Here is an 18,698-nt window from a genome sequence, read left to right on the forward strand (position 1 = left end):
TATGGTGAATCAGCCCACTCATGTATATTTATGGTGATGGGGCTGGGAAACAGGAGAGTAAATATGAAAGGTATTCTGGGGAAGATGTTGTATGCGCACGATCTGGCTGTTGTGCCAGAGTAAGCGGGAAATGTAGAAAGTACTGGGGGAATGGAAGGAGGCATTCTGGAGCATGGATTGAAGATGAGCATGGAGAAGACTGAGATAAGGTGGGTCAGGCAGCAAAAAAGGAAATTAATATCAAGTTGGGAAGGGAAGGAGATCAGACAGGGAAATAGGTTTGAGTATCTGAGAGGAACAGTGACCGGGGATGGTAAGTCCGAGGTAGAGGTGCGGCGGAGGATTCAGGTGGATGTGAATGTATGGAAAAAGGTGGTGGGATTGATGGCAGACAGAAAAATATCAAGGGGATAGAAAGGGGAAAATTCTGCGGTCTTGTGTGACCTTACCTTTATGGTCTCAAAACGGTGGCACCAACAGATAGGCAATAGAAACTGCATTTTGTGAGAACAACTGTCAAGAAGATTGCAGGAGTGAAGAGGGTGGATAGAAGGAGGATGGATGAACTGAGGGAGGAGATTGGTGTGCAGATGAGCTTGACGGGAATATTGATAAAAAGCTGGCTGAAGTGGGTTGGTCACGTCGTGCAGATGGGGTGAGAGAGAATGGCAAAGAGAGCGGCTATCCGCAAAGGAGCGGCTATCCGCAAAGGAGTTGAGGGAGCAAAGTAGCAGGAAAAGAGGTAGAATGCGGCTAAGATGGGAAGATTGTGTTAGGAGGGATATCATTAAGGTGGGTGTGGTTGGAGAGTGGAGAGAATTGGCCGAGGACAGGGGGAAAGCGGGGGTGTATCGTGGTCAAGGCAGGGCAGAAGATTGGTACCATTCCGCATCACCCCTTATGAAGGGAATAGGAGGAGAAGAAGATATGGCGAATGTTTTGACCCTCGTTATGCCCTGTAAAAAGTGCACCCCCTGAATTACAGTTTCGTGTAAATTACCGTATTTTCCGGTGTATCAACTGCACCCATGTATCAACCGCACCCCCGATTTTCGACTTCAAAAAAAAGAAAAAAAAAGAAGAAAAAAAAAGGAGATTTTCGAGGGAAAATCTGCGTCTGATTTGCGTTGCCGATGCGGCTTAGGGGATAGTCGTGCTGCTTGCGGAACTTGATCACGAACTTCTGAAAATTAGCAGTCTTCTCTGCTATGTTATCAGAGTGCGATGTGGGTTCGCCGGCGAATGGAAAGGCCATGACGACCCATGAACCTGTACGCCCAAGACGTACTGGCCGTGAAGTCATCGACCCCTGTTTCTCTGGCGATGAGTCGGACCTGGAGTCGCAACGCTAGTGTCGCGATGGCGTGTCCCTCGGCTCGCTTCTCTCTCACCCACATTAGCAGTCTCTCCTCCAAGGCCGGCCACTGGGCTGCTTTGCCCCTCATCGCCTTCTTCTTCTTCGGCATCGTCTCCAGCGTCTGCTTGTTAGTCCGCCAGCGTCTAATGACGGACCCGTCGATTCCGAAGTGTCCGCCGGCCGCCCGATTACTAAACTCTTCTGCAAACCTGCAGGCATGGAGCTTGAAAGCTGCTGTGAATGATCGCGGTGCCATCTCATGGTCTTGGTCAGGATAGAAGCGAATGGTGAAGCTTGGTCTTGGTCAGGATAGAAGCGAATGGTGAATCTTGGTCTTGATAGCTCGAACAGGATAGAACGAATGGTGAAACTCCCCGTTGACCTCTCCGTTTTATACATTCACCCAGCCCATGCGGTGGCATCAAAGCCGACTTCAATAGGTTTATACCGCGGCGTTGGTTAGACAATAGGTACGTCATAATGTCCCATGCAAAACATCCTGTTTACCATGTTGACGCTTTTGTTTTGTGACTTAATCCTGTCTTTATTTAGCACACTCTATTCACTATGTGACCTGTCATTCAAAGAGGACTAGTGAAAGTACACATTTTCACAAACACGCATAGAAAAATCAAATATTACAAACTTCAAACTTTCTTGTATTTTGACTGGCAGCAGTAATCGGCGTTGAACCTACCTTAGTAACGTAATTGACGATCATTCATCATTGTATCCCCGCAACCCCAAAGTAATATAAAGATTACGTCCTGTTGATATGACAGTTTTTCAATGCACAAATTTTTCTGCTACTGTGTATCAACCGCACCCCCTTTTTTAGGGTTTTCCCGTCGGTAAAAAACCGCGGTAGATACACCGGAAAAAACGGTACAGAGAGTACCTCAGCATGGCAATCTTGAAAACCATCAAGTGAACAGCTTCTTGTGCTTGATCATATATGGCAAGGGTTAAGAGCAACGGTGCATGTCTAAATTATTGATCTAAATGAATTAAACAACAAAAAAATTTTTTTCTCTCTACAAGATCGAGGCTCGTGTCAGAGCTAAAATTAATCATAAAAAAAAAACGGACACACAAAACATACAATAAAGGGAGCGGGAGACAAGATGGGGAGAGAGAGGAAAGCACACAAGCACGCAGCGGAGAACAGGGACATCGGGAGATCTGTGGGAGGGAGAGGGCTTGGGGAGAGGAGGCATGGGAAGGGGTGGGGGAAGGGGAGAGGAATAAGACACAAGGACACTGCCAGGACTGCCAGGAAAGAAGTCGGTATTTCAAAAAAGTGAATCTGAGGTGAATTAATGGGGGTGGAAAAGATCAAGGTTTTGGATGGGGGAAGGTAAGAGATGGTGGTGAACAGCTGTTTTAAAGACCTGGAGGGAGGAGTGGGATTGAGGGATAACCATTGAAGATAACCAATTATTCTGCAACTGGTACAGACGGCATCAGCCCACAGGTCCACAAATCCTGCTCTGCCGCTCTATCTCACCCTCTCTCTGTTCTTTTCACCCTCTCTTTTGCTCAAGGTCATCTGCCAGCATCTTGGAAATCAGCAAACATTACCGCTTTACACAAAAAAGGTGCAAAAACAGATCCTTGCAACAACAGACCAATCAGCCTGCTCCCAAAAGTCAGCAAAGTCATGGAATCCATCGTTGCTTCGGATATCAAATCCTTCCTCTTCTCCAATGTGTTACGGATTCGTCACTTCCGTTGTTGTGGTTCTCATCCACTGTAAACATTTTTGGTTGCATGTACTATTATTGTTATCGTTTAGGTGAAATAGAGATAACTGTTTTCAAAAGGTAAAAGAAAATTAATGTTTTAAAAAGAAACCGGAAACCGGATCGGGAACCGGACTAAGAAGAAGAGGAAGAAGAAGAGGAAAAGGAGGCGGAGCGAGTGAGGTCAGAGAAGGAGCCGAGCTGCGTTGAGGTTTTGAGAAAACGCTGGCGAGTGGGGGTCACAAGTGAACTTTGGGTTTCCTGGGAAAGGGATTCCTACGACAGAGTTGTTATCGCTGTGACAGATAAACCTGCGTGACAGGTTTTGCGGTTGATTCCGAAGAGAATCATTGGAGTGCCGTTACGTCTCGAGAGCAGACCGTTGGCCATTTTGCCTCGCGCCTGATTTCGCATCGCTCCAGGTTTTTCACCTCGCTTCAACCATTTCAATGCATCCAGCCATTAACCTGGTGTGTGTGTGAAACGTGGATTTTGAGTGGGAATTTGCGGTTCGTCGATTGGGAGCCGTTGAACGTCCATACCCAAAGGTATGATTTCCCAGTCGCCTCTTGAGGGTACCTTTGCCTATCTTTGGCAGTGTGACTGTCAACCGAGCGGGATTCTGGTCTCGATACAACATCGTTCTGATGATCACTGGAGTGTGGATCGACTTTGGTTTGAAGCTGGGACAGAGACATTGGGAATGTTCTTTTCGCTCACTTGGAGCACAGTGAGTTATATTGTACGAAACTGATGGTACCATCATAGGAATGATATATTGGTTGTACAATTGATTAATACTGTTATTGTACTGTTATTCTTGTGTGACCTTAATACAATACTTGTTTGTTGATAACAATTGGTTGGTGTGGTCTCACCATTGGTCATTGACACACATTATAACACAGCTTTCTGCCGTGACTCCTTTCGGGGCTCGGAGGTACACCGTGACGGCTGTTTGGGGAGGAGCACGTAACACTTATACACTGTCTGGGTTTTTCCCCGGGAGCGAACGTTCAATGCATTGTGAAGATCATGTTGAGGTCATATGTATGCAAGCTAATAACGCAAACTATGTATTGCCTTGGTATGTCCCCTACCTCTAATCCCCCCCACCCCCGCCCTAGTATGATCAGTCTGTTGTTGTTGTTTTTTTTTTACTTTCATCTATCATGTTACAAAGATTGGCACAGTAAGATGTCCGCCGGGGCACTTCTGGTGGCTTCACTCTCACTAATCGAGACAGCTCTGGACAGGACAATTTAGGGCACATTGCGCCTCCTGATTTATTCCACCGTGTTCATGCTTCCCCACCTGTAATCCTCCCCATCTGTTGCGCGGAAATTACACAGGATCAACTTCCGATGTTAATTACTCAATATTCTTTTTTTGCATTCCCAAGTCATGAAAACAAATTTTGTGTGTAAGTGATCTGCCTCTGGGCTTCCAATATATTTTCAATTCTGCCTTAGAGTCAACTTTCAAGGTAACACTTCTGTTAAGAAATATCTTAACCTACCTTACTTGCATTATAAATACACTATTGCCAAATGCCATAAGGAAAACACGCTTGATGGGCAGAAACAAATCAGATGGAAAGAGAATAGCAGTCTATAGGTCACTTGAGACTCCAGAGCAGACACAGGCTCGGGTTGAGGGTCAACAAGCAAGACAAGCAGCCTCCAGGGCAGTATATTGAGCACACTTAGAAGGTGAAGAAAGCTCAAGGGCAGTCACTTAAGGATACAGGTATTAATATAGACTCCTTTCTTTTCTCATCGTCAACTTCATGCAGCGTGTTCAAGATGTCACGTCAACTCACGTATTCCTCTTTTTTCCTGCCTGTAGAATCAACTTCCACATCCTCTTCTTCTCATTCCTCCCTCCAAATCTTCAAGGCAGCTGTTCACTGCCATTTCAGATCGTCCCCAATCCAAAACCACGATCTTTTCTTCCCTTGTTACTAAAATCCCTCCTATTTTTTTCAGTTTTCCTCCTTGGAGTTTCCTTCTCAAAGCATATGTATTTTCGTCCTGTTTTTGTGTTACATTCTGATCAATTCAGTGTACTAGCTATTCTACAAGCCTCCACTATGTATACAAAAAAAAGAAACAAATAAATATTTTGAGGAGTGATACATCACACACCCAAACCCAAAATGTGGAGCATGCTGGAGTGTGAGTGTGATCGCAACGCTCAAAAATGATGGTCTGGGTTAACCAGCCAATGCTAAGTGTGTGTGCCAGAGTCCCTGTGACTATTGGGAGTTGCATTGTGCTTTTTTTCTGGCCAATCGTGGCTTGTGTGCACCTTTCACACCTGGTTTCACACTCAAGGGTTGACAAGATATTGAGGTCAGCTGGAATAAGGGTAAATATTCGACCCACGTACACCGTCCAACAAGTCCTGAGCAATGTCAAAGAGAGATTGGCCTTGAATGACCAGGCTGGTGTGGTCAACACCATCCCTTCCTACTGTCTGGGTTTTCCTTCCTACTGCCTTCCTACTTCCTACTGTCTGGGTGTCTGCACTACAGTTGTGTCTGTGGTGCAGAATACATGGGAGAGATAGGCAGAACTCTGGGCCAATGTATTAAATAACATGGTAAAGCCGTCGAGTGCAACGACCCCGAAAGTCTGCCTGAGCCAAACATGGTCTCAAGGATGGCAATATGTTGAACAATGTCAACATTTTGGCTACAACCCCAAACCATGCCAGGAGGCAGATGTTGGAAGCCTAGTACACAGCCAAATCGATCACTTCTCTCACAGAGGAAACTGACCCTGCCACAGGTTTACACACCACTCCTGCATAAGTGAGTTGGGATATACCGAGAAAGAACTCAGGCACATTGTCATGTGATCACTACCACAAGCCACGATGCACAACGTCCACCCTTTGCCATTTTAAGTGCCATTGCTCTTTTACACATGCTTCCTATATACAAATGAAGCACTTCTTCAGGAATATTGTACCAAATATCCTGGAGTACATTCCACAGTTCTAAGGTTCTATCGCATAAGCTGAGCAACTTGGGTTCCTCTCATTCTTCACGATTTCCAGGTAAGGCCGAGAAAAACATATTTCCGGTCTCTGGTCAGCGCGCGGATCGATTTTGACCCTGCGCGTCAACAATTTTTTTTTTCTTCAAATTTCCAATGGTACCTACAACAGCGCGCACCTGTTGTTGCCGGGCCGGCGCGCTATCTCGGGAAATACGGGTCGGTGATGGTCGCCATTGGTATCGACGTTCGCGCACGGTTCTGCTCGACAAGACTGCGTTTAGTTTGTTCAAATCCAATCAGCCGTTCCAAAGATATGAGTAGTTTTGTATGCCGTGACGTCATGAATCCAATCGGCTGGATATTGTCATTTATTGAAACGAAGACGATCTTTGTCGGGTTCGTGTGAAGCAACCAGAAGGCCTAGAGAGCTGCGGGTGGTCTCGTTAGTTAGGCCTTGGTCCTATCTCGTCTGTCATGAATTTGTAGGTGTCTGTGATAATCTGGTGGACTGGGAGAAGAGATCGTGGGAGACCATCGGCCTGTTAGACCACTTGCGCATGCGCAGTGTTGACGCGGTTGACGCATTGGAATGTTTGATGGTACGTCATCTCGAGACGGCATTTGATCTCGAGAACGAAATGGCAGTCTATAATATGCTTGAAGAACTTAATAATTTTCAGAATATATACATTTTAAAATAACAAGCTTGTGTTCATTATTTACAAAAAGGCCGACCTGTCCCATTGGCTGTCTTTCATTTCTCTCTGGTCGGCGCCACGACAGATGAGGAGGACCGCAAGGCATGAGGACACAAAAAACACCTATATGTGCAATCCATGCTTTTCAAAAAAAAATAAAAAAAATAACGCATCGCCGCATCAATTCTGGAACTTTTGTCTGACCAGAGACCAGCAATATATTTTTTTCGGCCTAATCCTAAATGGCATTGATGGGACTCGTGTCTGGACTCTGTGGCTATTCTAACACTTGGAGTACACTAGCTGTAGCCTTGTTGTCCAAATACTGATTTACTATATTGGAAGTGTGTTATGGATCATTATCTTGTCAGAAAATGAATCCTCCACCGATTAAACGATTTTTAATAGGAACTGCATGGTGCTGCAGTATCTGCTTGCAATTCTCTTCTGTTAACGTCCAATTGATTTTAACAGGTTTTTCTACCCCAAAAGCTGAGATACAACCCCAAACAGTCACACAGTAGTAACAGGTAACAGTAGGCCACCCACATTGTGTGTCATAATGGTCTTCAGGTTTTCGTCACATGACCTGGCATCTCTAAGATCCAAAAAGTTAAAATTTTGATTCATCAGACCAGAGTCCCCGATTCCATTGGCCAGTCACCCAATCTTAGTGTTGCCTTGCAAATTTCGGTCTTTTCACTTTATTCTGTGGTCTCAGCAGTGGTTTCTTTGCTGCGACTCTGCCATTGAGCCTTCTGCACACAGTTCTGGACAAGATGTTATGGTTCTGCTCTTATTTCATTTGTCAGCTGCTGACTTGATTTTCTTCTATCACGTAAGCCGAGGAACTTCGAGAGCTTGTCTTGCCTTGGGGAGGTTCTTCTGGGTATTCCTGGCCTTTTTTCTCTTGTACTGAGCATGTTTCTTTGAGGTGATGCAAAGTGTACCTCACACCATAAAAACAAGACCTTCAGCTTTTTGGCAATTTTCTTCAGAATGTGCACTTCTTCTCACAGAGTTTGGATCTTTACCTGCTGAAAATATGCAGGAAACAAGAAAGTTCTGTTCTGTTGGAAACAAGTTCTGTTGAAAGTTGCTTCCTTGGCACTATTCTGAACCTACTCATAGACTTTCAAGCAAGGGAACAAGCTGATGAAAACTAATTTCACATATTCACTAATTTGCAACGTTTAGTGTGCTTTCTTGTAATTTGCATTAATGTAACTGGTGTTGATCACTTCAGTAATTTAGTATTACTAGGGCGTGCCCGCACGTACGTGCTTGCCCATACGTGCTTGCCCGTACGTGCGTGCAAAAAAACATGCGTGCAAACAACAACAAAAAAAAACTTTGAAACCACGTGGCAGTAACGACCACAGAACCCCCCCCTCTATTTACATGAAATGGTTTGGTCCATTGGCAACTTTGAAACCACGTGGCAGTAACGACCACAGAACCCCCCCCCTCTATTTACATGAAATGGTTTGGTCCATTCGCAAAGCCAAAGCGAACGGCTTGCGAGTACGGTGACCATACCTTGGGAACCACTTGTCCGATAAATTTCAAACCTTGAAAAGGCACATCCTCGGGTCCCCAGCAATATACCTGGCAAGTTTCAAGTATATCGGACCGGTAGTTGTCGAGAAACAGCGGTCACAGACAAACACACACACAGACACACACACATACACACAGAGATTACTGGAATTATAGATAGATTACTTAGTGTACAAAAATACACAAACTATTTCCTGCATATTTTCTTTGCAGAAAGTGGATATTACGAGCACAAGACAATATGTACTGCATAGGAAAAATTAAACTTTTTCAATTCCCTAATTTATTTTACATACTCATAGGTAACTGTTTTACTAAATTGACTTTCACAGAAATTTGAACGATTTTATCAACCCATATTGAACACTTCTAACTTTCCCCAAAATGACTGGCACACACACAATGCAGAATGGCACCACAAAAGTGAAAACAACCCAAACGTTTACACAGTACTGTGGTAGAAGATAAATATTTGGTCATACGGAGTTGTTCCCCTTCTACTGGGATTTATTTTATTTTATGACCACTGTAATTAAGGGCAATTCAACCGGAAATGTCTCAAGTAGAATTTCTGGAGCATTCAATTCTCGTTTTGGCATCTTTATATTGCCACAGGTATTGAATTCTCAATACGTGATTTATACTATTTAGACCCGAGTTGATAAAATGTAAAATCAAATTAAATTTATCAGCCGCCGGGAATGTAAGGCATGGACTTCTGCTCAGACAAGTTGTGTCGGGCCGGTGCATTGTTTGAGAGAAGTGAAGTGCGACATAGTGTTGGTGTGCAATTTCAAGCGGCTACATTTGGCGTCATGGACAGGATTGTTTTGGTTGGAATACATCATTAAGTGGGCAGTAACAGATGGCCCAACGACAATGGCTGAGCCTCCGGAAGGGGAGGAGGCTTTAGGAATGGAAGCCCGGTTTGAAGAGCTCAGCCTGATGGTGATACGTCAAGCTGAACAGATCCACCAACAGGAGGCTTGGGCCAACACAAGTTCTACCATATTCATTCCTAGGATGGAAAAGAGCCTGTCTTCACTGGAACTGGCAAAGGTGGCACTACTTTTGAGGAATGGTTTGACATTGTCCAGAGTGCCTTTCATACTTGGCATATGCCTGAAGTAGACCAAGCAGATGCAGTGATTGATTACCTAGGCAGGCAAGCGAAATAAACTGTGAAACTCCTGCAAGCACACGAGAGGCCAAATATCGAGATCGTTTTTTCAGCCGCTTCGTAGAGCTTCGGGAGACAAAGTGACTGTTGGTGGTCATCTACGAGATTTATATGAAAGCATGCAGAAGATACAAGCAAACGATACAGTATTTTATATGCACAAAATATACTTTCATAGAAGTGTTCAGCAAACAAAATATATAGTATTCCAAAGCTTGACTGATGCACAAAATGGACTGTTTGCACAAAAGCACAGCATTGTCTCTTACGTGTTTCGACAGATGATGCTTTTCTGAAAGGCCATCGTCTCTCCATCAAACTCTCTCGAAATTCCCTGACTGTCGATACATGTTATGTTCGGTGCAGGAATGCAGTCCACTAGGAAACAAAAAAAAAAGAAAAAGAAAAGGGATAAAGAATAAAGTTAGATTAATTTGTGTTCCATCACCGAAAGAATAACATTGACTTCAGGCTTGCTTTCTGCATACAAATTTTAGGCTCATGGAAGGGTGAGGTGACTGAGGTAAGAAGGCAGCACATTGACGGTAGGACAACAGATATATATATATATATATATATATATATATATATATATATATATATATATATATATATATATATATATATATATAGATAGATAGATAGATATATATATATATATATATATATATATATATATATATATATATATATATATATATATATATATATATATATATATATATATATATATATATATATATATATATATATATATTGTTGCGGATCTCCCGAAGCCCATCCACGTTACAAAAGGGGATTAAACCCGTTTTCCCCTTGGGTCTTCGTGTCCATGAGGCTGAATCGCCACTTCTGCAGCGAGCGTGAAAAAGGGTATCGGGTCGACGCCGCACGTACCTTTGACCCACAATGCCACGAAAACGGGGACCGGACCTCGCACAAGCCACGTTAATCGAGTACGCCCGAGCGGAGTGCGTATCACGTGGCTCGTGCCGTTACTGTTATTGAACCCGATTCGAGCGGTTCTATTCGTACTATGCTAGGCCAATGGATGGAAAGGACGGGAACGGTCAAATAAGAGGAAGAACACAATTTATTATAATGTACAAGGATCAGGAAACACAGAGCAGGCACTTAAACAATGTTAACTTATACCCAGACAGAGGGCCCTCTCACTCACATGGGGAAAAAGAAGGAAGGAAGTTCGCGCGCCAAACGCGCCTTGCAGTCGGTCGCTCCGGGACAGCTCGCCCGGCCTGGCCCTCTGGTGGTCACGGCATGTACAGGGAAAACGCAGGCAGGAGGAGATCGCGCGGCGTCTGTGGCCCAGAACGGGTCGTCTTCACAAGCGCGATTTTTCAGCGCAGCAGAGTGCAAGGCACAGGGCCGGAGGATTCGTGTACCGCGCGGCTATATCAAGACAGTTCAATCCACTCGTTCTCTGGTTCTCGCGGGCTCTGACTCGTTCTCTCAACTCCACCGCTTGTGCACACGACTCTGACTGAATCACTGACTCGACCCGACTGACTCAGGTGGGGGGGGGGGGGGGGGGGGGGGGGTTTGAAGCAGGGTTTTATGGCCCCGCTCCAGAGTCTTACTCGAATGTTCCAAGCCCCACTTCTCGTCGCCGTCGTTAGCCACTCCCCTCGAGCTCTGATTGGCGGCTCGTTGCTTACCGGCCACTCCCTCCTGCAGCTCCTCCCTTCGGCCTTGCCAGACTTGTTCAGGCCGAGCACATGGCATGCTAGCCAATTGAGGCCTATTCACTGGCCGACTCAACCCAAAACTAACACAGGAAAGGAGACTACCTTACATTTACTAAGAAATAACTATACTACAGCGAGGCTACATGTTGTGGTGCGTCGATCTACGAGGGGGGTTATCCTTTATTCTCATAACCGCAACAATATATATATATATATATATATATATATATATATATATATATATATATATATATATATCCATATACAACAAGGGGATGACCAAAAAGGAGAAAGGGAAGGAAATATAGCCAACTAGCAGAAGTACCCGGCATTGCCGGGCGGGGGAAGATGAGGAGAGGGGAACGGGGGGGAGGGGAGGAGAGGGGGGGAGGGGAGAAGAGGGGGGGGGGGAAGTACCCGGCATTCCGTGTATAAACGTGAGGGAGAAGAGGGGGGGAGGGGGAGGGATGGGAGAGGAGAGGGGTGGGAGGGGGGGGGGGTTTGAAGCAGGGTTTTATGGCCCCGCTCCAGTCTTACTCGAATGTTCCAAGCCCCACCTCTCGTCGCTGTCGTTAGCCACTCCCATCGAGCTCTGATTGGCGGCTCGTTGCTTACCGGCCACTCCCTCCTGCAGCTCCTCCCTTCGGCCTTGCCAGACTTGTTCAGGCCGAGCACATGGCATGCTAGCCCAAATGAGGCCTATTCACTGGCCGACTCAACCCAAAACTAACACAGGAAAGGAGACTACCTTACATTTACTAAGAAATAACTATACTACAGCGAGGCTACATGTTGTGGTGCGTCTACCTACGAGGGGGGTTATCCTTTATTCTCATAACCGCAACAATATATATATATATATATATATATATATATATATATATATATATATATATATACTATATGTATATATATATATATATATATATATATATATACAGTATATATATACAGGATATATATATAGATATATATAGATATATATATATAGATATATATATATATATATATATATATATATATATATATATATATATATAGATATATATATAGATATATATTTATTTATATATATATATATATATATATATATATATATATATATATATATATATATATATATATATATATATAGATAGATATATATATATCCATATATACACAAAGAATTAAGTTAAGCACCCCTACACAACGAATTAAGGTAAGCACCCCCTAATATATATTCTTTGTGTATATGTATACATTGGCATATATTGTAAGGTATGTGAGATCAAATAATGATTGGTATGACATTAGCAATTATCCATTGATGAAATTGAGTGATCAAAGTGAAAAAAAGTGATTGGTTGAGTCAGTGATCCGATCACGTGGGTCCTACACACGTTATTGACGCAAAGATCGCTAGAGGTCTTCTCAGAACAATGACTGTACGTTAGAAAACATAAACGTCATCCACACTGTCCGTGATGGACCTATAGCTCCATACTTAAATTGAGGTGAAAATATGCCTAAAATTCCCAAAAAATTTCACCTTAAATTATTCAGAATAAAATATTGAAAACGGCATGATTGTTATGTTTTTATGTGACCATAATATCACTTCTCCAGAAAATATAGCAATATCATGGGTATATTACACTGTTTTGACGACAACAAACTTGTAATGTGCGAGGTTGTAAAAAAACGGGGGGGGGTGCTTAACTTAATTCTTTGTGTATACAACAAGGGGATGACCAACAAGGGGATGACCAAAAAGGAGAAAAGGGAAGGAAATATAGCCAACTAGCAGAAGTACGCGGGGGAAGATGAGGAGAGGGGAACGGGGGGGAGGGGAGGAGAGGGGGGGAGGGGAGAAGCGGGGGGGGGAAGTACCCGGCATTCTGTGTATAAACGTGAGGGAGAAGAGGGGGGGGAGGGGGAGGGATGGGAGAGGAGAGGGGTGGGAGGGGGGAGGGGAGGGGGAGGGGGGAGGGGAGGGGGAGGGGAGGGGGGAGGGGGGAGGGGGGAGGGAAGGGGGAGGGGGAGGGGAGGGGGAGGGGAGGGGGAGGGCCAGTCAACAATGACGTTGCAGTTCTCATGGTCGGAGAGCAGCACAACAATCGCGACATCGTCCTGAATCTTCACAACAGCACGAAGCGGATTTTGGAGACTCACCAATCCTGTGACGCCCTCCAGTACCGGCGTTGCCGGGCGGGGGAAGGGAGACCCGTACATTCCCAACCCGTACATTCGCCCTCTCGACTCAAGCTCACTCGGACAAAAGCCTCGCACAAATTACACCGTGAAGGCCCAATGGCCATGTCTATGCCACAAATCAAGTACGTGAGCGAGTCGGGCGCACTGAATTGAAAATATATAGAACGCTCATACTCTGTGAAAAGTGAAGCTACAATACTTTTGAAAAATTTCATTGGTTGCTAGGAGACGGCAGCATGTAAAAACCGTTTGAATATTTGCAATACAGTTTGATCCAGAGGTAAGTGGTATGGTCTTGCTGGTTGGTGGACACGATATGTGTAAGGGAAATTATTTTGGTGTCCTGTATCTGGTCGTGCTAGTTGGTGAACACGGTACATTTAAGGGAAATGATTTTCTGTCATTCTTCTGAGTGGTTGCTTCTCCTTCCCCGTATTTTTGTTCATTTTATTGTTTTTTTCCACTCTCTTGAGTTGTGGGCCTTCCTTGAGTGGTATTACATTTATCATCATCATCATTGGAATGTCTGTTGTAAAGATACGGACATTAAGTCCGTATCTTGACGCAGAGAGCATCAAGCACCATCTTTTTATACCAGGCAACGGCAACGCACTAACGCAGACCTCGCTCGGCCCCGCCCACAGCAACCTCTCTCGGGGCCTGCCCATAGCTGCCTCGCTCGGCCCCGCCCACAGCGATCTCGCCCGGGCCCGCCCACAGCCACCTCGCTCGGTCCCTCCCACAGCGGCATCACTCCGCCCTACACGGCACTATCGATATATTATCTATCTATAATTCCAGCAATCTCTGTGTGTGTGTGTGTGTGTGTGTGTGTGTGTGTGTGTGTGTGTGTCTGTGTGTGTGTTTGTCTGTGACCGCTGTTTCTCGACAACCACGGGTCCGATATACTTTAAACTTGCCAGGTATATTGCTGGGGACCCGAGGATGTGCCTTTTCAAGGTTTTAAATTAATCGCAGAAGTAGTTACCGAGCTATGTCCAAAAAACGATTCAACCAATCAGAGAGCAGCGAGCTATCACGTGTGCCGAACGTGGCGAACACACTCTGCCTCGGATGGCACATTTGAGAGCGTATTCATTTATTTCCCGTCGGCAAACTATGTTGGCGCTATGTTGGCGTTAAACGATGTTTTAAAACTAATTAAAACTAATTTGCGATTCTTTCGCTTTCCTGCGATATGCGACCTTCCGGACAGTCAAATGAGGACGTCACTTCCGGACTTACGGATAGTCATAGTGACGCTGAACGTGGCGAGCAGACACTGCCTTGGACGGCACATTTGAGAGCGTATTCATTTATTTGACGTTGCAATCTGTGTTGATTGTTGTAAGGTACGATCGATTGTAGTACATACATATTTATATTTTGTACATATTCATTACGGGCACGTCACGGGTACGGGTACGGTACGGTTACGGGTACGCCACGTACGGGCACGTCCTAGTCTATCTATAATTCCAGTAATCTCTGTGTGTATGTGTGTGTGTATGTGTGTGTGTATGTGTGTGTGTCGTTTGTCTGTGACCGCTGTTTCTCGACAACCACGGGTCCGATATACTTGAAACTTGCCAGGTATATTGCTGGGGACCCGAGGATGTGCCTTTTCAAGGTTTCATATTAATCGGACAAGTAGTTACCGAGCTATGGCGATTTATTTACCAAACTCCGCAAGCCGTTCGCTTTGGCTTTGCGAATGGACCAAACCATTTCATGTAAATAGAGGGGGGGGGATTGTCACCGTACTCGCAAGCCGTTCGCTTTGGCTTTGCGAATGGACCAAACCATTTCATGTAAATAGAGGGGGGGGGGGGATATAATTTTAGATATATATATAGTACGGTGCTCGCTGAAAACAAATCTATGTGAAACATGCTAAATGCTAATCATGCAGAAGTACCCGGCAAAAACGCCATCGCTCTGAAATACGTGCGAACGCGTAACTGAGTTAATGGCAGCAACGAACATCACGTGATCGCTCTGAGCGAATCAGCGCGCTGCTCTGCTTCCGGTCAGATTCCGGTCATAATATTTCGCGCTGAGATAAAAATATGGTAAAAACATATTATGAAATAAATTTTTAGGTCAGCCCTGTTCGTCCCAGGCTCAATGGCCATGTCTGTGCCAAATATCAAGTACGTGAGCCTCTCCGTTTAGGAGTCTATCGGTAACATCACACACACACACACACACACACACACACACACACACACACACACACACACACACACACAGACACACACAGACACACACACACACACACACACACACACACACACACACAGTGTTTTATATATATAGATTGCAAAAAGATGGGGAGAGGGAAGCATTTCCACTCCGGGGCAGAGATAAGGGTAGAAAGGAACAAAGGTAAGGAATGGAGTGGTGCACTGCAAATTTAAGCCCTGGAAGAGAAGAATTACACAGACTACAAAAGCAGGTTCCATAAGTGGGAGAAAAGAACACCAGAATAGTGGAGGTGAGCAGTAAATCTGCATTTTGTGAGTTTGACAAAGAGGGCAGTTCCTGGAAAAATGTGTGTGACCTGGAGTGGCTGGAGAGAGACAAAAGGATGAAAGAGCAGACGGACCTGATGAGAGGCGGTAGAAACGAAAATACGTATAGAGAACCATCTGACCAACCTGTTTGTAGTGAGAAAGCATTCCCTGTGATTGTGCTTCTTTGTGGGAGATGCCAATGATTTTGAGAAGTGTGGATTAAACAGCATCCAGTGAGTGAAAGGCTCCATATGTAAGAATAGGACTCCATTGTGCAATGGAAAAAGGTCCTGTAGACTGTTTTGATTTACCAAGGAAGGCCTTGCCACGACTGAGGATATAGAGTCTGCAGCTGGCTTTGGAGGCCAGCTTTGATGTACATCGATTACAGTCTCTGGTTTTATTTATTTATTTACTTATTTTTTCTATACAAGATCGAGGCTCGTTAAAGAGCTAACATTAATCACACAAAAAGTCAAACCGACACACAAAATACAAAATAAGGGGAGCGGTAGACAAGATGGGGGAAGGACACAAAACACAACATTTGAGAGCAAGGGCATCGAGAGAACTGTGGGAGGTGGAGGGCTTGGGGGGAGGTGGGAGAGGTATAAAACATATGTACACTGCATGGACTTCCAGGAAAGAAGATGGAATTTCCCAAAAAAAAAGTATCTGGGGTGAAAATTAGCGGGGGTAGAAAAGATCAAGGTTTTGGATGGGGGAAGATAAGAGATGGTGGTGAACAGCTGTTTTAAAGACCTGGATGGAGGAGTGGGATTGAAGGGAGTGGGGGAGTTTGTTCCAGAGGCGGGAGAAAAGGGGAATGAAAGAGTGAAGATGAGCAGAGAGCCTGGATTTTTGGCAGTTTAACCATAAGAGGGTTGCAGGCAGATCTTGTGCGACCTGGAGGAATATTTGGGGGACAGAGCACAGAGAGATCTGGGGGAGCAAGGCCGGAGAGGAGTCGGTAGAAGACAGAAAGACCACCAACCTGCCTGCGGTGAGTGAGTGAAAGGCCCTCGGAGTTAGCTTCATCGCAGGAGATTCCAATAATTCTGAAAGCTTTGGTTTCAACAGCGTGAAGCCGAGCTAGGTGTGAGGCAGGAGCACCAGCCCAGAGGGGAGAGCAGTATTCCATTGAGCTGCAGATGAAAGCCTTGTATGTGGTGAGGAGCTCAGTAGTGCCAAAGAAGGACTTCACACGACGGAGGATGCCCAGTCGGCGACTGGCTTTGGAGGCCAGCTTGGAAATGTGGTTTTCCCAAGAAAGATCATGGCAGATAGTGAGACCCAAAAGCTTGAGCGACAGAACTTCTTGGAGAGGATTGTTGAGAAAGTAGATGGGAGGGTTTTCCAGTCGGTCTTTTTGGAGAGACATAGTAAGAGTGTGAGATTTGTCAGGATTGAAAGACATGTTCCACTTGTTTGACCAGTCTGTGATTTTGTCCAGGTCTGCAGAGAGTGAGGAGGTCTGTTAAGTAAAGACCAGTGATGTTGAGGCTAAGGGGTTTGAGAGACTCAACTTCTTTCACTGGTTGATTGTGAAAATAGATGTGGCTTCATTTGATAATCCTTCAGGAGAAACATAGTGAGAATGCAAGATTTTCCCGTTTTGATAAACTTGTCGTGAGTGCTAGACCATCATCCGTCAAACCAGAAAGGGAAGCCGTTGTTGGCTGAGGGATGCAGAACTATAAGATAAAATGTAGCCATATGCAAAGAGGAAAAGTGGGTTTTCCAGAGGATCAGTGAGATGATTAATGTACACTACTGATACTTTGGGACTGAGTAGTACAGCCTGGACTGGGAAAGATGAGAGGATTCCATTGAAAGCTATGTCCAGACTGCTTGAGTGGAGGAAGTCAGCAAACCAGGAAGAACGTGGGCTTATATCACAAAGCTTGGCAAGTAGAGAAGGGTGCCAAACTGTCAAAAGCCTAGGTACGTCAAGGAGACACAATCATAACCTCATGCTTTACATTCAAGGCCTTTATTTATTGCTAAGAGTCGAAACAGAAGCATATCTAAAGTGGAGTGGCATGGACACAATTTGAGAAAAGGAAAGACGATGTCAGCTGTGATGATGGATTACATGACTTAGCTGATAAATGTAAGTAGTGATTGGCTTGTAGTTGAGAGTTGAGAGGATCTGTTTTTGTACCATTTTTGTATATGGGAATGGTTTTGGCTGTTTTTCAAGCAGACAAGCGGCCTACCGTAAAGGACAGACTGAAGATAGCAGACAGAGGATAAGCGAAAGCAGCAGAGCAGGATTGACGAATATGGGCATGGACACCATATGGGTCCATCGCTGAAGCAGAGACAAGGCTGGGCAGAACTTTCTACAGCTTCTTGAGCGAAAAGGTCAAAGTATGGACTCTTGTTTTGAAAGATTTATAGAACTCAAAGTTTAGCTTCCACACAGGTCTTGAATTAATACAACTTTGGAATATGGATCAATCCATTCAAACTCACATAACTTTCCAAAACATCATCAGGTGATGATCAGACAGGATAAAAATTATTTTCTAAAAAATTGTTATATTTGTGGGCGTGAGGTGGTGGGTTGGAGTCATTTATTAGAATTAAGGCATAAACCCCCGTTTGTGTTTGTGTAGTTTTCAGACTTTCTTCCTGTATTAAGGACATGTAGATAGGGATGTCGTCCTGTTTGTTTGTGCAGTGCTGGGAGATGTTGTTATGACCATCAGTAGCTAGGTTAAAGTCTCTCATGT

The 18,698-nt window shown here is 44.6% G+C and overlaps 2 protein-coding genes across 2 annotated transcripts in view; one reads left to right on the forward strand and one right to left on the reverse strand.

Moving 5' to 3' along the window:
- Positions 1 to 18,698, forward strand: part of LOC137425430 (nuclear factor 1 A-type) — a 424,396-nt gene that overhangs the window by 350,279 nt on the left and 55,419 nt on the right. The window lies entirely within an intron of this gene.
- Positions 1 to 18,698, reverse strand: part of TM2D1 (TM2 domain containing 1) — a 61,748-nt gene that overhangs the window by 35,960 nt on the left and 7,090 nt on the right. Inside the window, exon 3 of the mRNA XM_068113951.2 lies at positions 9,812 to 9,920. Coding sequence (XP_067970052.2) covers positions 9,812 to 9,920 — 109 coding nt within the window. The remainder of the gene's footprint in view (positions 1 to 9,811; positions 9,921 to 18,698) is intronic.

This window comes from Myxine glutinosa, chromosome 1, assembly GCF_964187855.1.
Source record: "Myxine glutinosa chromosome 1, kmMyxGlut1.1, whole genome shotgun sequence".
Lineage (NCBI taxonomy): Eukaryota > Metazoa > Chordata > Myxini > Myxiniformes > Myxinidae > Myxine > Myxine glutinosa.